Source organism: Atractosteus spatula, chromosome 3 (genome assembly GCF_055471065.1).
Source record: "Atractosteus spatula isolate fAtrSpa1 chromosome 3, fAtrSpa1.hap1, whole genome shotgun sequence".
Taxonomy (NCBI): Eukaryota; Metazoa; Chordata; class Actinopteri; order Semionotiformes; family Lepisosteidae; genus Atractosteus; species Atractosteus spatula.
In genome coordinates this window covers 58,304,879-58,320,621 of record NC_142708.1, presented here as the reverse complement: position 1 = coordinate 58,320,621, position 15,743 = coordinate 58,304,879, and the positions used below count along the sequence as shown (strand labels likewise).

General features: G+C 33.7%; 1 protein-coding gene across 1 annotated transcript; it reads right to left on the bottom strand.

Annotated features, from left to right (window-relative positions):
• Positions 1-9,351: 9,351 nt before the first annotated feature.
• LOC148838018 (epigen-like) lies at positions 9,352-15,475 on the bottom strand. The gene is made up of 5 exons (XM_088912403.1): positions 15,399-15,475; positions 12,440-12,553; positions 11,031-11,151; positions 10,383-10,535; positions 9,352-9,494 (listed from the first exon to the last, which is right to left on the bottom strand). Exons 1-5 carry the CDS (start codon positions 15,433-15,435, stop codon positions 9,440-9,442), a joined length of 480 nt encoding a protein of 159 aa, XP_088768529.1. The 5' UTR covers positions 15,436-15,475; the 3' UTR covers positions 9,352-9,439.
• Positions 15,476-15,743: the final 268 nt, after the last annotated feature.

The following is a 15,743-nucleotide window of genomic DNA, read 5'->3' as shown; positions in this document are numbered from 1 at the left end:
TCCAAATTCAGGCTGAGGTGGAAATTATGTTCACAAAGCTATAATCTATGCACACCTTAGTCTGAGTCTTGGTCAACAGTAAACCCAGATTTTCTGTTTGTGATTGATAGTGTATCAATCCATGACCGTAAACAGCTATTCAATTAACAAAGACATAGAAAGAATGGTAACTTAACTGTTAATTATGCAAATAATTAGCCAAACTATTTTATAATGGTGACTAAAAAATTGTAGACAATATTTTAAATGAGATCTTGAAAGTGCATTGTACACTTTTAACATAAAATCAATTTATTTAAACACTTTTAACCACAGTATATAGAGTATCCTAACAATTTGTTTTTATTTTTTATTGCTTCCCTTTGCTGTCTAGAGAATTTAAATGATGTGTTAACAGATGTTTAAGTTCATTGTTTCTCATTTTGTGTTTATAATTTCTGTTTTTTCTACCTGTGTGTAATACTCTGTACCTGTTTATGTGAACCCTGCGATGGAACTGGCATCTTTTCCAGGGTGTGTCCTGCCTTGCACCTGTTACTTTCCAGGATAAGCTCTGGCTCCATCACAACCATGAATAGGATAAACCAGTTTGAAAAATGGTGGGGGGATGTCTGCATGACATTTTTCCTGTTCGAGACAATAATCAAGCCATGCAAATCACATTGCAGATATCCCAATATATTAATAACTTATGAACTTTTCCAGCCTTCTAAACTACCCTATCCCACTTACAACTTGCCCTACAAAAAGATGCATCCATGGTGTACAAGGTAAGTTATACAGGTTTATTTGCCAAATTACAGCGGAAATGAATCAGGATCCTTATTACATTATGATTTTAGAGATCAAAGTAATAAAGAAATGGGTTATGGGCCAAGCAGAAAATATTTATGATTCTTGGCAGTCTTAGTTGAGGCTTGCCATTTATTATTTTGTTTGAAGAATGAATACTTTGTTTGCGTCACCTATTTTACAGACGTAGTGCTGCCAGTTTTCATTTCCAGTTCAGATAATACAGGTGACAACAGACCTGGATTATTAGAGCTAGAAAACTCAATGTTGTGCACCTAAAATCACGTAAACATTAGATTAACATTCCAGGGTGTGCCACTGATGTAATTATACTGTAATTGCTTTTTTTATAAATCCACATATAGAATTTTGATACCAATTTATATACAGTAAGTAGGTTTGCTGGAGCCATCTGGACAAAATACCTTGCTCTACCATGCAATATCAGTGGTCCCATCTAGGATCTGAACCCACAACTCTCTGGTCCAAAGTGCTTCATTTAACTTCATATTCGAACTTCAGTAGAAAATAAGATGCCCTAAAACTCATTTTTTACACTACTCCAAAAACCTGCAACTGCCTCTGTCTCAAAACCACTCTAGGAACTAGATTCCCATTGGGTTCCTTCTTTTCCCTGTAATCATCTTCATATGTCTAGAATGAAATAAAGACGACAAATTAGAAATGGCCATTTGGTGCATTTTGTTTGCTGGTAGTTTATTGATCTAAAAATCTTTTGTTATTTCTGGAAGGATCTCAGGAAGTCATTACATTTTTGGATTTGTAATACCCAGTCTACCTGCCTGTCTAACTTGAGGTGTCTCTCAAAATTAAGTGCCTTCATTTTAAACGGCAAAAAAAATCATTCATGTGTTTCAACCAAATGCATAACAAGTAGACTGCAATGGCATTGAGATGAATAGCATACCAATATGTCTGTGATTAATTTCTTAATCAAGATCAAAACTATAGACTATTTTTCCTACTGTATGTGATCTTTCTTTAACCTTCATTAGGGCGGTGCGGTGGCTCTGTGGCTAAGGATCTGCGCCTGTGGCTGAAAAGTTGCTGGTTTGTATCCCACAGCTGGCAGAGGAATCCTACTCTGTTGGGCCCCTGAACAAGGCCCTTAAGCCCCAACTGTCTTGGGGTGCTGTATAAATGGCTGCCTCTGTGCTTTGACCCCAAGCTTCTCTGCCTGTCTGTGTGTCTCATGGAGAGCAAGTTGGGGTATGTGAAAAGACAAATTCCTAATACAAGAAATTGTATATGGGCAATAAAGTGATAATATAAAAGCCTAACCCTCAACTTCCTATATTTTTCCTTTGAATATCCCACATCCCACATCCTATTGTAAAAATGTTCACGTACTACCTGTTAAAATATGTATATATAAAGAGAGGGATATCGCATTTGCCAGCCTACACAATTAAATTTGCCAGACCAAACTCCTGTATATCCAAAGCCACATCTTTTGGCATGTCGTTTTTACAGCCTTTTAGAAAGAAATAAAAACGGGAAGAAAAACACTGGATTAACACACTTTTTATGTAGGAAAGAGCTGATATGTCTCATATGATAGCCATTGAATTCCATACAATGGAAAACTATCTTCTCCATGCTTCTCATGTTTCATGATTTAATAACTATACTAATGAATTCAAATCACATTTAGTATGTTGGGTGTACAATTCTTTATATTTTACTGAAGCCATGTGAAAACGGGCCAAAGACCAACCCAGTCTGCCTGCCTGTCTAACTTGATGTGTCTCTCAAATGTCTAGACTGAAACACACCTAACTGCGTAAGACTTTTACCTTTGGGCATCAAGCATACCAGACACAAGTGACAAAATACTCTTTGCTAACTAATGAATGCATATTCACTTTCAACTTGGCTGTAGGGCTAATATCCAAGCAAAAATGCAATAATCACAATAGCACATTTATTGACACAGATTTAGAGTTAAATGTTCAACTAAAGCAGTTGGTACATGAATAGGGACCTCTTGAATTGTGATAATTACATTTTAACTAAGCTGCAATTCAGTCCAATACCTTATGTTTATGACCAGGCTACTGGAATGAAACTGATCAAAATATTGGGAAAATCAACAAATCAATACATGGATAATTATAGCATATTTTCTTTCAGGTTTGGTAGTGATAATCATACTACATTCTACAGTTAAAAGACTTTCAACAAGACATAAAATCACAGAAATAGTATACATTTCCTTTTATTTTTAAAAATATAATAAAAATAAGATTAATAAATACATTAATACATTAAATATAATGAAAGGCAAGGTGTTGCAGAATAAAAGATCCAGATTTTATCCAGGATATTTTATTTGGTCAAGACATGAATGTCTGCAAAATCTCTGAAAACTAAAGCTGTAACTTAAATTCCTCATAGAATACATGGAGGTGCCATGTATACTGTAAAACATTCCTGTGAAAAACGTAAGGTCACTGAGTTCTTGTATTGTAGTACAAAGTTGCATTACAGTGCAATTCTTCAGGGTGTGTTTTTCAAAATTTATCACATTGTCACTGGGAATTTTTAAGTGGAGGGATCAGCACTTGCTATCTTATGAAGTGTACAATATACATGTTCAGCTACATCGAACTGCTGTATACTGCAATTGTGGTGATACAGTGGTTGGCAATCTATAATATTAAAGTTGGGTAAAACAAATATATTTGTATTTGTATTCATTTAATCAACAATTACGTATCTGGATGCAATAGGGACTTCTTTTCATAGAATTTTGAAATTAAAATATAGAATTACATTTTATTGAGGGCATATGGGAAATGTTTTTAAAACACTGTTCCTTTGTATTGGCAAACTATGGTTGTGAGAAAAAGTTTGTGAACCCTTTGGAATTATCTGGATTTCTGCATGAATGGCTCCTAAAATGTGATCTCATCTTCATCTAAGTCATAATAATAAATACAGTCTTGTTTAACAAACAACACACACAACATTTTACACTGTCATATCTTTATTGAACAAATGGTTTAAACAATCAAGATCATTGATGGAAAAAATATGTGAACCTCTAGGATAACGACATCTTGAAAAGATGGAGAAAACAAAACTGTATACCAAAACCAAAATCTAATCCCATCTGTGAAGCATGAGTATAATGGTGTGGGGCTGCTTTGCTGCCTCAGGGCCTGGACAGCTTGCAATCATTGAGGCACCAATGAATTCCAAGTTGTATCAGGAAATCCTACAGCAGAATGTCAGGGTGTCTGTCTATGAACTAAAACTCAGAAGAAGTTGGGTTATTCAACATGACAATGATCCAAAACACAGGAGTAAATCAACAGAGTGGATCAAAGAGAAGAACTTCCGTATTTTACAATGGCCAAGTCAGAGTCCTGACCTCAATCCCATTGAAATGCTGTGGCGTGATCTGAAGCAGGCCGTTCAAGCATGACATCCCAAAAATATACATGACCTGAAACAGTTTTGTATAGAGGAAAGGGCCAAAATACCTCCTAACCGCTCGGCAGGTCTGATCAGCAGCTACAGAAAGAGTTTGGTTGAGGTTATTGCCAATAAATGAGGTTCCAATAGTTACTAAATATAAGGGTTCACATACCTTTTCCATCAATGACCTTGATTGTTTAAACCATTTGTTCAATAAAGATATGACAATGTAAAATGTTGTGTGTGTTGTTTGTTAAATAAGACTGTCTCTATTTATTATTATGACTTGGGTGAAGATCAGATCACATTTTAGAAGCCATTCATGCAGAAATCCAGATAATTCCAAAGGGTTCACAAACTTTTTCTCACAACTGTACATTACTTTTACGTGAAATGAGATCCTAAAACAAAGAAAGAACTAATTATATAAGCTTTCGTTCTGGTTTAATATTAATATTCAAGTACAAATTCTTGATGTTTAACTGAAAAAAAAAACTCTTTTTACACACCTTATGTATGCCATATTCTGTAATAAATGCACCTTTAATTGTTTTAACAATTACAATTCAGGGAAAAGCTGAAAACAATCCAGTATGGGTGGAAATTAATTAAGTACAGGAGCCTATTTAAAGCACTATGTTTATTGATAAAATTATGAAATGTGGCACATGATGTAATTAATTACTAAGTTAGTGATAATTAATTATCTTCTTGTTGTTTTGTAAGAAAACAGACAAACTGGAAAAGTTTAAGATCTTAGTCATCACATACACTACTTGACACTTTTTCCAGAGGAAAGGATCATGCACAATCTTCTTACAGTTGTAAAATAACAAATTCAATATTTAACAACATGTGACTGTCATTTTTTATTTAAACACACACCTATGTGACCACCTTACTCTGCTCTCCCTTGAACATCAATGAAAATCAAAATCAAAATGGCAACAGTTTGGGGCCCTTCTATGACATTGCCATTTCAGCCATGATGAGACCCAAAAGTCTTGAATACAAAAAAAAACAATTCAGTAAATGGAACTACCAAATCACTTCATGTGTTCACCCTGAGAGAAGGGCCCACACAGCCATGAAAAAAAATCTTCTTCGGTCTGCATCTCATATTACTCATGAAGACAGTACCAAAACGAGTACATGAAGAAAGAATTTGTCTTGTTGTAGAGTACATATTATTTTTTGTTAAAACCAATAAAAATATTTAACATTGTCTATTAACACAAAATGAGTTTTTTTATTTAGGATATATTTGACAAAAATCAACCAAGCATTCCTGTCAAAGGGTAAGAATATTTTCAGAGAAAGTTTAAAAATGTAGTGTCCCCTAGGTACCAAAGCACCAAAGCAAGTGAAATGTGAAAAAACAACAGCCTACATTTAAGTTCTTAAAGTAATTAATAAAGGTGCGTGCTACTGGATAACATGTTTACAGCATTTTGTTTTGGTGGTTGTCAAATTATTCACCACTTGGAAAAGCAGATTAGGTATGGCAAAACCAAAACCACAGATGTGTTTCCAGAGTTATATTTAATAAAACAAAAAACAACATGAAGGACAGTAAAACATGTAAGACACATGCTCAACATAAGTAGTGATATCACGTAGTTTTCACGGGGAAAACAACATACCAGTTAGTGACTCATTCCCAGAGTGCATCCAGTAGAAACATACACCCGTGAAGCAAATGCTAATTTTGGTTATGGTATTTCAACATATTTGAAAATGTTGTACCCTCTTACAGTATATCATGCTTAAGGAATTAAGACGAATAGGCTAATAAAGAAGAGAATGTTTTCCCTGATGCCTCCAGAAAAATGCTATACAGTATATTTCTATCATAGCATTTTTTTTGCAGTAGTGCTGCCACCTCACAGCTCTCAGGTGCTATATTATGGGGTAGTCCCATAAGACTCAATCATATGGGACTATCCTGATAAACATTGTTGCAGTATCAATTTTATCCTAAAACAAAGACTAAAAATGTAGTACAACAATATACAGTAAAACGGTCGTAACACATGGAATGGAAGTACCATATCACTTTTGGGAGTAATAAATTATTTGCATGTTATTAGCTCAAAGGTTTATAGGAGAGCATGCATTTCATTCATCACTAAAGTCTAGCACCCACCTAGATGACACACAGCTATTAGAAACCACTAGCTTCACTTTGGGGGAGGAGGTAAAATTAAATTGTGTTATTAAACTGCAGTGATAATGGATATACAGTAATGAGCTTATTATTAATATATTTCATTGTATTTCAAAGGTGCCTAAAACTGGCATTACACTACAATGAGATATTTTCCTCATTCCTCCTGCCACCCCATCTACACCCCTGCAGCCACTCCCTAGCTCAATCCTCTCAACAGTGAGGGTGTTTTGGGCCTATTCTCATGCCCAGCCTGCCATTCCCTCAGCTAGGCAAGTCATGCCAAATACTCTTCATCTCTCTATCACATTCATTAAGATCTAACTGAACTACTGATACACATATGTCACTGCCAAATGATCGCTGAGGGTGGAAATAGCAGACAACAGTTTCCCCCAAGCAAGTGTACACAATGCAACACCAGTCCTTTACTCTGGACACCTTGAACATGGGAAACTCACTTCTACTTACCCTCTTATCTTGGGGTGGTGACACCTGGGCTCATGGCCATGCCACAAACTGACAAACTCACAAACACAAAGAGGACAAGAGGACCAAAAACAAGAATACACCTTTATACAGGTCTTTAAACCTTCTGGGCTCAGCATCCATTATAAAATATACACAGTGTACGAAGGCACCTGACTGTAAATGTCGTCATAAACAAAGTTATTTTAATAAGTGTTCTAAGAATTCCAATTATTGAAGGTCAAGTCTATATTAAGGTACTAGGACAGCATGTTGTTTCTTAGGAATGCATCAACAAACATATGACATACGGATGTCTGCACAATGAGGCAAACATTCTTGTCCCTGCATTTCACCTGAGATGAACTCTTTCAAGATATACTGTAGCCTGTTTAATCATGTCTCACACTCACATGCCTCCTAATAAAACATACTGTAGTTATAACCATATGGAAAAAAGATGATGAACTTCAGCTTTGTAGTGAAGGTTTTATAATGTTTGCTATAAACATTAGAGGGTAAAAAGTTATAGTATTTACAAGTTAGATATAGGCAGAATCAAATAGAAACATATGATGTATGTATTTAATGATCTTTTAACAGCTTTTGTCTATTATGGAAATTGATATCTCTAGAATTTTACAATCTACAAAGATAAAATGTATCAGACCCTCTGTCAATGAACACTTTTTCCTTCTACATTTACATTTCAATGCAACTAAATAAGAGGAGTTCTGCAATTTAGAAAGTAGCACTAGGTTGATAACAGTTACAAAACTCATATGTTTTAAAAGTTGAAAGCACTTTTTTTAAAATACGCAAAAAAAAAGACTGAAATTGATTAGCTTGTGATTAAGAACTCAGCAAGGACAAAAAGCCAGAAGGGACAGCATTGGGAACTGCTGCACTCCTCAAAGAGTCACATGAGGTAATGAAGACACAAAGACAACACAAATGAGACCCCAGTTTAGTTTGGTTAAAGTTATTTTAGGATTTATTAGAAAACCGTCATGCACATAAAACATACAGAATGTTTTCATTAATAACTTAAATAAATATTTAATGACTGGAAGAAAAGGGAGCTTTTGTGTTGTACACAAGGCTAAAATGATTTTAAAAATAATGGTTTCAATACATTGCAAAAATCTTTTTCCCAGCAAAAAAAAAAATATTTTCACTGTCAGTCAACATTATGAAAGTGAACACCTAAGAGCAGGAAACACTATTCTCTGGTATTAAACCTCTCTACATTTGTTTAGGTATACACAAACAAAGTTTGTTGTTTTCTAACAAGTTGTATTTTTCTTGTTTTATTTTTTGGACAGAAGTGCTTCAGAAAAAAAGGATTGGCTTCAGATCAAAATGTCATGAAATAACTTTTTCTAATCATTCTAACCTTGAGTAGAACATAAGAACATCATTGTTCATACATAGAATATTGGTTAGCATTTACTTGGGTCTTTTTTAAAGAACACATCAAATAATAGTTACAGTACAGTTTATAATTTTATAGAATTGGTTACAGTACAGTATAATTTTATAGAATGACCTCTTATTGGGATACATATTATTCTGTACCAACACTATACATCAAGGCACTGATGATGATTTTAGTGAACATAAACCCTTGCCTTCTGTCTTGGGTCTCAAAGAATATTGAAATGTTGCTTGTGTTTTCTGAAAATATTAAAGTGCACTAGCTTCTTAATTTAGTTTATAATGAGAGAATGACAAATCCTAATTCCTGTCACTCACCAGCTTTCTAGGGTATAAACCCAAACCTTTAGTCCATTAGCCCATAACATTTGGCACACTAACACCCTTGCACCATTCCCTAAGGCACCTCTAATACAGTAATCCTTTGGTTTATCATAGGAAGTTCAGATTTCCTTGTCCTAATGGCCATACAGTTGTCCCTCAAAACCAAAAAGTTTAGCCAGTCATACCAATAAAATGTGGTCTTTATACCAATATAATTTGCTTTATAACAGTTGTTATTTGACTTGTGGTCATATGACACAAGCTACTCAGCCATGTTGTACAGTAGATTCTTTCAAGAAACAGTTGGATGAAATCCATGCATCAGTCAACTACCAACAAACCAATGGTCAACATGAGCTGAACAGCCTTGTCTCTCATGTGACCATTCTTATGTTCTTATGAATATATTTTGTAAATAATCTATTGAATGATTTAATTGGCATCTGTAACAAGTTATGTTGTCAAGGATTATTCACTTCGGTAATCACTGCTAAGGTGTTACAGATTTATTTTACTTTAGTCCATCTTGCATCTGTTAATTTTACTGAGATGTTTCAGAATGATATTTTATTGTGTAGTCTGCAATTGTGTTCGGTAACTGTTTAAGTGTCTTATTTGCAGCTACAGAATTCAAGACAAAGCATATTGAAAAATTTTCACAATCAGCTATCATTCATTAAGTGAAAGCTTTACTATGGGATGCATTTGAAATCCTCTGGTCTCTCTTACTATAACTGTCTGGGTGAGCAGCAACTTAAAGTGTGCTATTACAACAAGTAGTGTTTTTCCCATGTTCACTTTAAACCTTCAGACTGTGTTTTCTGGTGGGCATATCTTATACGGAGACTTCTGTTTCACACATCTGAAAAGAAGCACAGTGACACTATAAGATACCGTTAAGAACATTGTTTAAACCACATACTGTACAGGATAACCAGTCCCATATTTAAATATCATTCAAATTTTTCATGAAGGTTTCATGAATTTTTCTTATTTCAGGTATCTGATTTGGAATCTTCAGAAATAATACAGACACAGTAATACAGTCTTGTGTAGTAGCTTTTTGATTAAAATAATACTTTCAAACAAAAATTCCTTTTAATCAATGAATGAGATGACTCATTTAGTTTTGCTTTACCATCTATTTTTTTCACTGACTATGTATTTGTCTTTATTGACATCTGTGGTCCTTGTGTCTTTCATCCAATTTGATTAATACAATAATAATATCCTCCTATAATCAGATAAAGGGGTTTTAGTGCAGTTAATATTTATTTCTATATAAAACAGCTGGTCACAATTCAGTAGTAATCTAGCAGTAATAATTGATGAGTTAAAGATTTCTTTCTCTGAGTTTTGTCTCAATGCTGGTTTGATTCACAAATAGCTCTTTAACTCTATTTCTGTCATATACTTAATAACTATTATAATTATTTTGAAGGAGAAATACAGTACATAGTACTTTGTATGAAGAAAACTAGTGGCACACTGGACTCTGATGATCTGTATCAGTTAGTTTACAGCATAAATTGACTTGTGTTTTAATTGGACTTCATTCATGTATACTATATAACTAAACTACAGTACCTAAAATAAAACTTCAGAATTTGAAAAAAAATATACAAGGTTAGTCTTAAATCTACATCTATCCATCTACAGTAAATATAAATAATACAATTTAAAAAAAAACAGATCGATAGATGTTTTATGGGTTTGTGCATCATACTGGTGTGTTTCTTGCATACTGTACCTTTTCTTTAAACAGCAGCAGAAGAGAATTAAAATGGCACAGAAGAGCAGAAAAACACCCACTCCTACAGCAATGAGCTTTTCAGGACTTTCTTCACCATGAGAGTCCAAGACCAGGTGCTGACACCTTTCACCAGTATAATTTTTGTAACACCTTCAAATACAAAATACAAACAGGATTTCCTGTATAAAACAACAATTCTGCAATGACCATGTCTATCCGAGCTAAGATGTCGATAAAGAACTGTTCACAAAGAAAGTCTTCCAGCAACACAAGAACAGGGATTTTAACCAGAGTGAAACTGGGATAGGTTAAAATTTATATATGTAATCCACGAGTTATTATGTGCAAACAATAAAAATGTGTGGTGAAAATATAATCTCAATGATACTGGAATAGAATAGAAAATGTATGGAAAGTGAGCGACATTTATGACTAAATGGGTTTACTTGACAAATACAGTATGAACAAAAATTCATCAACTTCATGTGCAGCGAGAAAAAAATAATTTTGTCAAGACAACATAAAATCTGGAATCATTATCAATTCATCTAGTGTTTAGTATATAAGAAAGAAACTAAATTGATTATACTTTATTTGCAAATAAATATATACACTAAGAAATCTATTACATTTGCACATGGTTACCTGCAAGTAGGTTTATTGAGATCTTTGTGATAGCTGCAGAGTCCATTCATGCAGAAACTCTGCTCATCGCCTGTGCAAGGACTTAGAAGTTCTAATGTAAGAGGCACTTGTGTACTTCCATCTAAAGGGACAAAAAAGATGAAAGTAACAAGAAAGGTAAATTAAAATTCTCCTTATTTTCTGAATAACTAACTATTCAGATAAGTGGTAAGATTTTGTGTTACTCAATAAATGAAAATTGGCTTTTACCACATGTACTGTAAGTTCAATGATTTTCTTTTTCAAGACAAACATATTAGTGAGTAAGCACTGAAAACAAAGATTAAACTGTGTCACGCTTCATTTTAATCTTTGGTGCTAGTATCACTTAAGTGAAAAGGCGTGACTGTACTTCTTTTTGTCTTAATCATTGGTTCCCTAATCTCTAATGGATTTTTCTTTGCTTTATGTAATACCAACCATAAGTGCAATTTCACCACAGTGACGTGCAGCAGTCACCATCAAGACAGCCCAGACACAGCGATTTCCAAACCATGTTTATATTGTTTCGTCATCACCACAAAATTCACAAAAAAAGGAAAATGTATATGACACTAACAGGTCTTGTCACAATTGAGGTTAAACTATGTTTAAGCCAAAGTATTCCAGATCAAACTGCATTGTTACTGGTTTAGATGGGCAGGATCCCAAGACACGAATATGTAAGTTAATAATTGATATCTGCATGCATTACTCATGAATTCAACCTGTTACATTTAGTCATATCTGAAAAAATGCAAAAATGGTACCATGGAGAAACATTGTATCCCCCTAGCATGCAAAACCTAAAGAGGTTAGCACACTGTAAAACTGTGATGGACTAATATCCTAACAGTACATACAGTATTTATAAAAAAGATTACTGTCCTATTGCAATGGGGATATAGGCAGAGTCAATATTGTTTATTTTTTTCTGATTTTCACTGTAGCTGAATTCTCAGTTACTTTATTGCACCAGTTATCAGCTATACCAGACCTACTTAATAGTTTTCAGGCCACTGAAAACTAGCTTACATTTTCAAGTTGTTATAGATATTTAGAAAATTTCCCAGCTGTCAAAGACCTAAACACAAAAAAGGGTCTAATTAAAAGCAAATTATAACTTCAACTGAAAGTTCAGTTACTGTAAGTGGCTGAGATCTCAGGTATAATGAAAAGCACAGATGCAAATCTACTGTAAATCATACAGGATTCCCAATGACCAGGATAAGGATGCTCTGGCTTCTCTAATTTGGAATTCCAATCAAACACTACCTGTTGCATCTGCTCTCACAACTAACACATCTGTGTTAGATTGGTTCTAACACTATCTGTGAAAGAACCAATCATATAATACAGAGAAAAGCCAAGTAAATAAAAAATAAACATACCTGTGGTATAATTGAATTCTGAAATGTCACTGAGCTGTTCCATACTTTCTGAAGATTTCTCAGTCATGGAAGTGGACGAAGAGCAGACAGCTGCTAGTGTTAAAGCTGATATTGCTGTGAAAAAGGATGAGTGTCAATGCCATTAACGAATACACTGAACATGAATGGGTTCATGAAAATCAATGATAATGCAAGTGTTTTACAGTAAATATACTTGTCTTAAAAGTACAATACATCTAATGCCTTAAGTATTATGCAAACAAATGTACTGTATTAAACACCAAAACACCACAACACTGTTAGAAATCTAATTTGTGATTGACTTGGATGCATGTTTAAAAACCTAATTACAGTATAAGCATTAATTTATCCAACCAGAAATTTCTTCCAAAAGCCTCAGACTAGTCTTAAGAAGTTCATTTAGTTTAAAAAGCATGTGAATGTGGGTTGTACAGTTTTTCAAATATAAACATCATAGACATTCCACCATGTTGGAATTAATTTTTTGTCAAGATACAATATATGAAACCATAACAGATTCATCAACAACAAAAAAAAACTAATTGTTATAAGCTATGAGAATTTGTGTTCTAATCTTGTATTCTGGTTTTACTGATGTATTGAAATGTGCTGTATGAAAGTTTCTACTGAAATAATGGGAATATCCAGTCTAGGGCCTAAAACCTAAACTTTGATCTACCTGTACCAGTCAACGACCAATTCCAAAACAATTTGTAGACAAATACTACAGACGTACCTTAGCATGGTGTAATACAATTTGAAGTAGAAATCTTTTTTACATAATTTTGTAAAGATTTGTACTGTGCAGTACATAAATTAGTAGGCTTTTACATTCATTGTGAAATATTGAATAAATATACAGGAATGCTTTATATTTCCATACTATACTATACAATGCTAATATAAACTTTTTTTTTAAATCAGGAAGAAGAGAACTATGTTCAGTCGAAATGAGAAGGGAGTGTTTAAAAATTACAGGTGTGTTACATAGAAAGCTAATATGATGGTTTTAGAAATAATTCATGTGCATGAAGGAAGTTCTCATGAGAATAATTAGAAGGTATCACGTGCTTCTCAAAGCATCTGTCTTCGAAAATGCCTTAAAGCAAGGGCTTGGTACCAATGATTGCTTGGTCACAAGGATCAAAGACAAACTTGACTTTTCATGGTAATTAAAACCACTTTGGGTCCTGTTCTCATGGTTTATAAAGATAGTGCAGTTATATTCACAGGATCCACCTGCAGTGATAGTCAACCACAATGAAAACATCTGAACCAGTTCTTTCAAGATAGATCGGAATATTAGGTTGTATTATTTATATTTTTTTCTTACATATTGTTTGTAGAAGCCATTTAATATCTATTTCTAAATAGGCCATAAAAAACCTGAAATCTCAAATTTTCAGTACACGAAATGTTTTTTAATTCACAGTAGCTGCCTCGCTCTGGTGCTCATTACAGCACTAAATCACCTTTGTCACCTTTAAAACAGTTAGATCACTTAAATGTTCAGGAAAGATATTTTATTTGTTTAATCCAATAATTCGGCCTGACACTACATTAAAAGGTAGCACAATTTTCTGCAGCATAATGTAAATCTCTACCTGTTAGTGAGAGGACATCCCCAACCTGTCACTTTTTGAGTTGCTCTTAATTTGGTATCCTTATTATGTTCAAGGTCATCCCTGGAAACGTACAGGACCTTGTGTAACCTTTAGGGTTGCAAAACTAATTGGCAAGCTTCTGTTGATCAGTTTAATTGTAACACACACGTTTCATGGTGATGGAGCACCTGCCAGATTTTAATCCATTTTTCCTTTTCAAGAACAGTAAAATTTACTGCTCTGCACTGAATGTCATGCCAGAACAGAATTCAAAATTTACTTAAGAAAGTGTTCTTCCAATGAAAGATGCCTACCTCTGATCTCTGAACTGAGAATTCAGGTGTTTGAAGTGGAAAGAAAAATGGATTTAAAATTATTTAAAATATTTGTACTGGCGAGCAAATCAAAACAGAGATGAAACCTCACATATTAGGTCATGTTCAAACATTACAAACATTACACCTTATACTGTATATAAGTCTTATGTGAGTGAGCTCTGTTGGATAAAAAGAGGAAGAAAAGCCCAACAAAGGAAACTGTTGTTTTATAATGCAATGATGCAGTTTTTTTTAGCAGAGATGTAATACCATCCTAATTCCATAACATTTCACTAAATGTTTGTCAATAGAATGACTACCAATAACTTACTGTATTGATGAAGTGTTCTTCTTTATAAATTACACACCTTCCACCCAATCACATTTGTAATCTAAGTGTTATACTGTAATTGTGACAACATTGATGTAGCAAGCTAACTCATTATACTTGACTTCTCTGAATAAATGACACTTTATTTCTCTATTATTTCTATAATTGAACATGTTAAACATCAGATTCTATTAGTAAATGGAATTATGCTGGTAATATCTTGTCAATAGAAATACCAAACAATCAGGTTTGTAATTTTATTAATCTTAATTCCAAAATCAGAATAAAAACTGAGAACTGACTGACAACATTTTAGTTTCAGTAGTAATTTCAGTCCTGCTGTAATTAGGGAAATCTCAGATTGATTACAGAATACAGAAATATTTTTTTAAGAAAAGCTGTAGTTAGGTTACCACAGTAGAAACATGTAGAACAATATACTGTATAGTTATTTCCTTTAGTTTACATTTCCATTTAAAATTGTGAAAATAAACTCTTGTGCTGTAATACTGGTCCCTAAATTAAATTTAATAAATATCCAAAAATCTTTTTTAAAAAATCTAAGCAATCTGTTGGTTATTTTTGGTTTCTAAGTTAAACAGAAGATGTGCTTTATTGGGATACAATTTGATATTTTCACCCCTTTTTATAATTTGCTATGGAAAATCAGACACAAATATACTTACCAATTTGTAATAGATGTCTGTCTGTCCATCCTTCCATTGTTCCTGCCTTTCTGCTCTTCTATGAAACAGAACCCTAGACTTTCTTGTCTTCAATTTACAGTGCACACTGGTTTCAGTTATATATCTTTTAAATGTACTGTCGTAATGAATGAGCTAGAACATTCAGCCAATGAAAAACATTTCTCAGGCAGTAGCTGGTTGCTTCTTGTTTTTTTTTATTCAATACCTGGACACCTCCTATTCTGCGTCAGGTGTCTCTAAACATTGTGATAGCACTTCCTGTTTCCTCAGGCAATGTACATGCAAGGACAATTTTTGTGGAATTTTATGGTGAGATGAAGTATT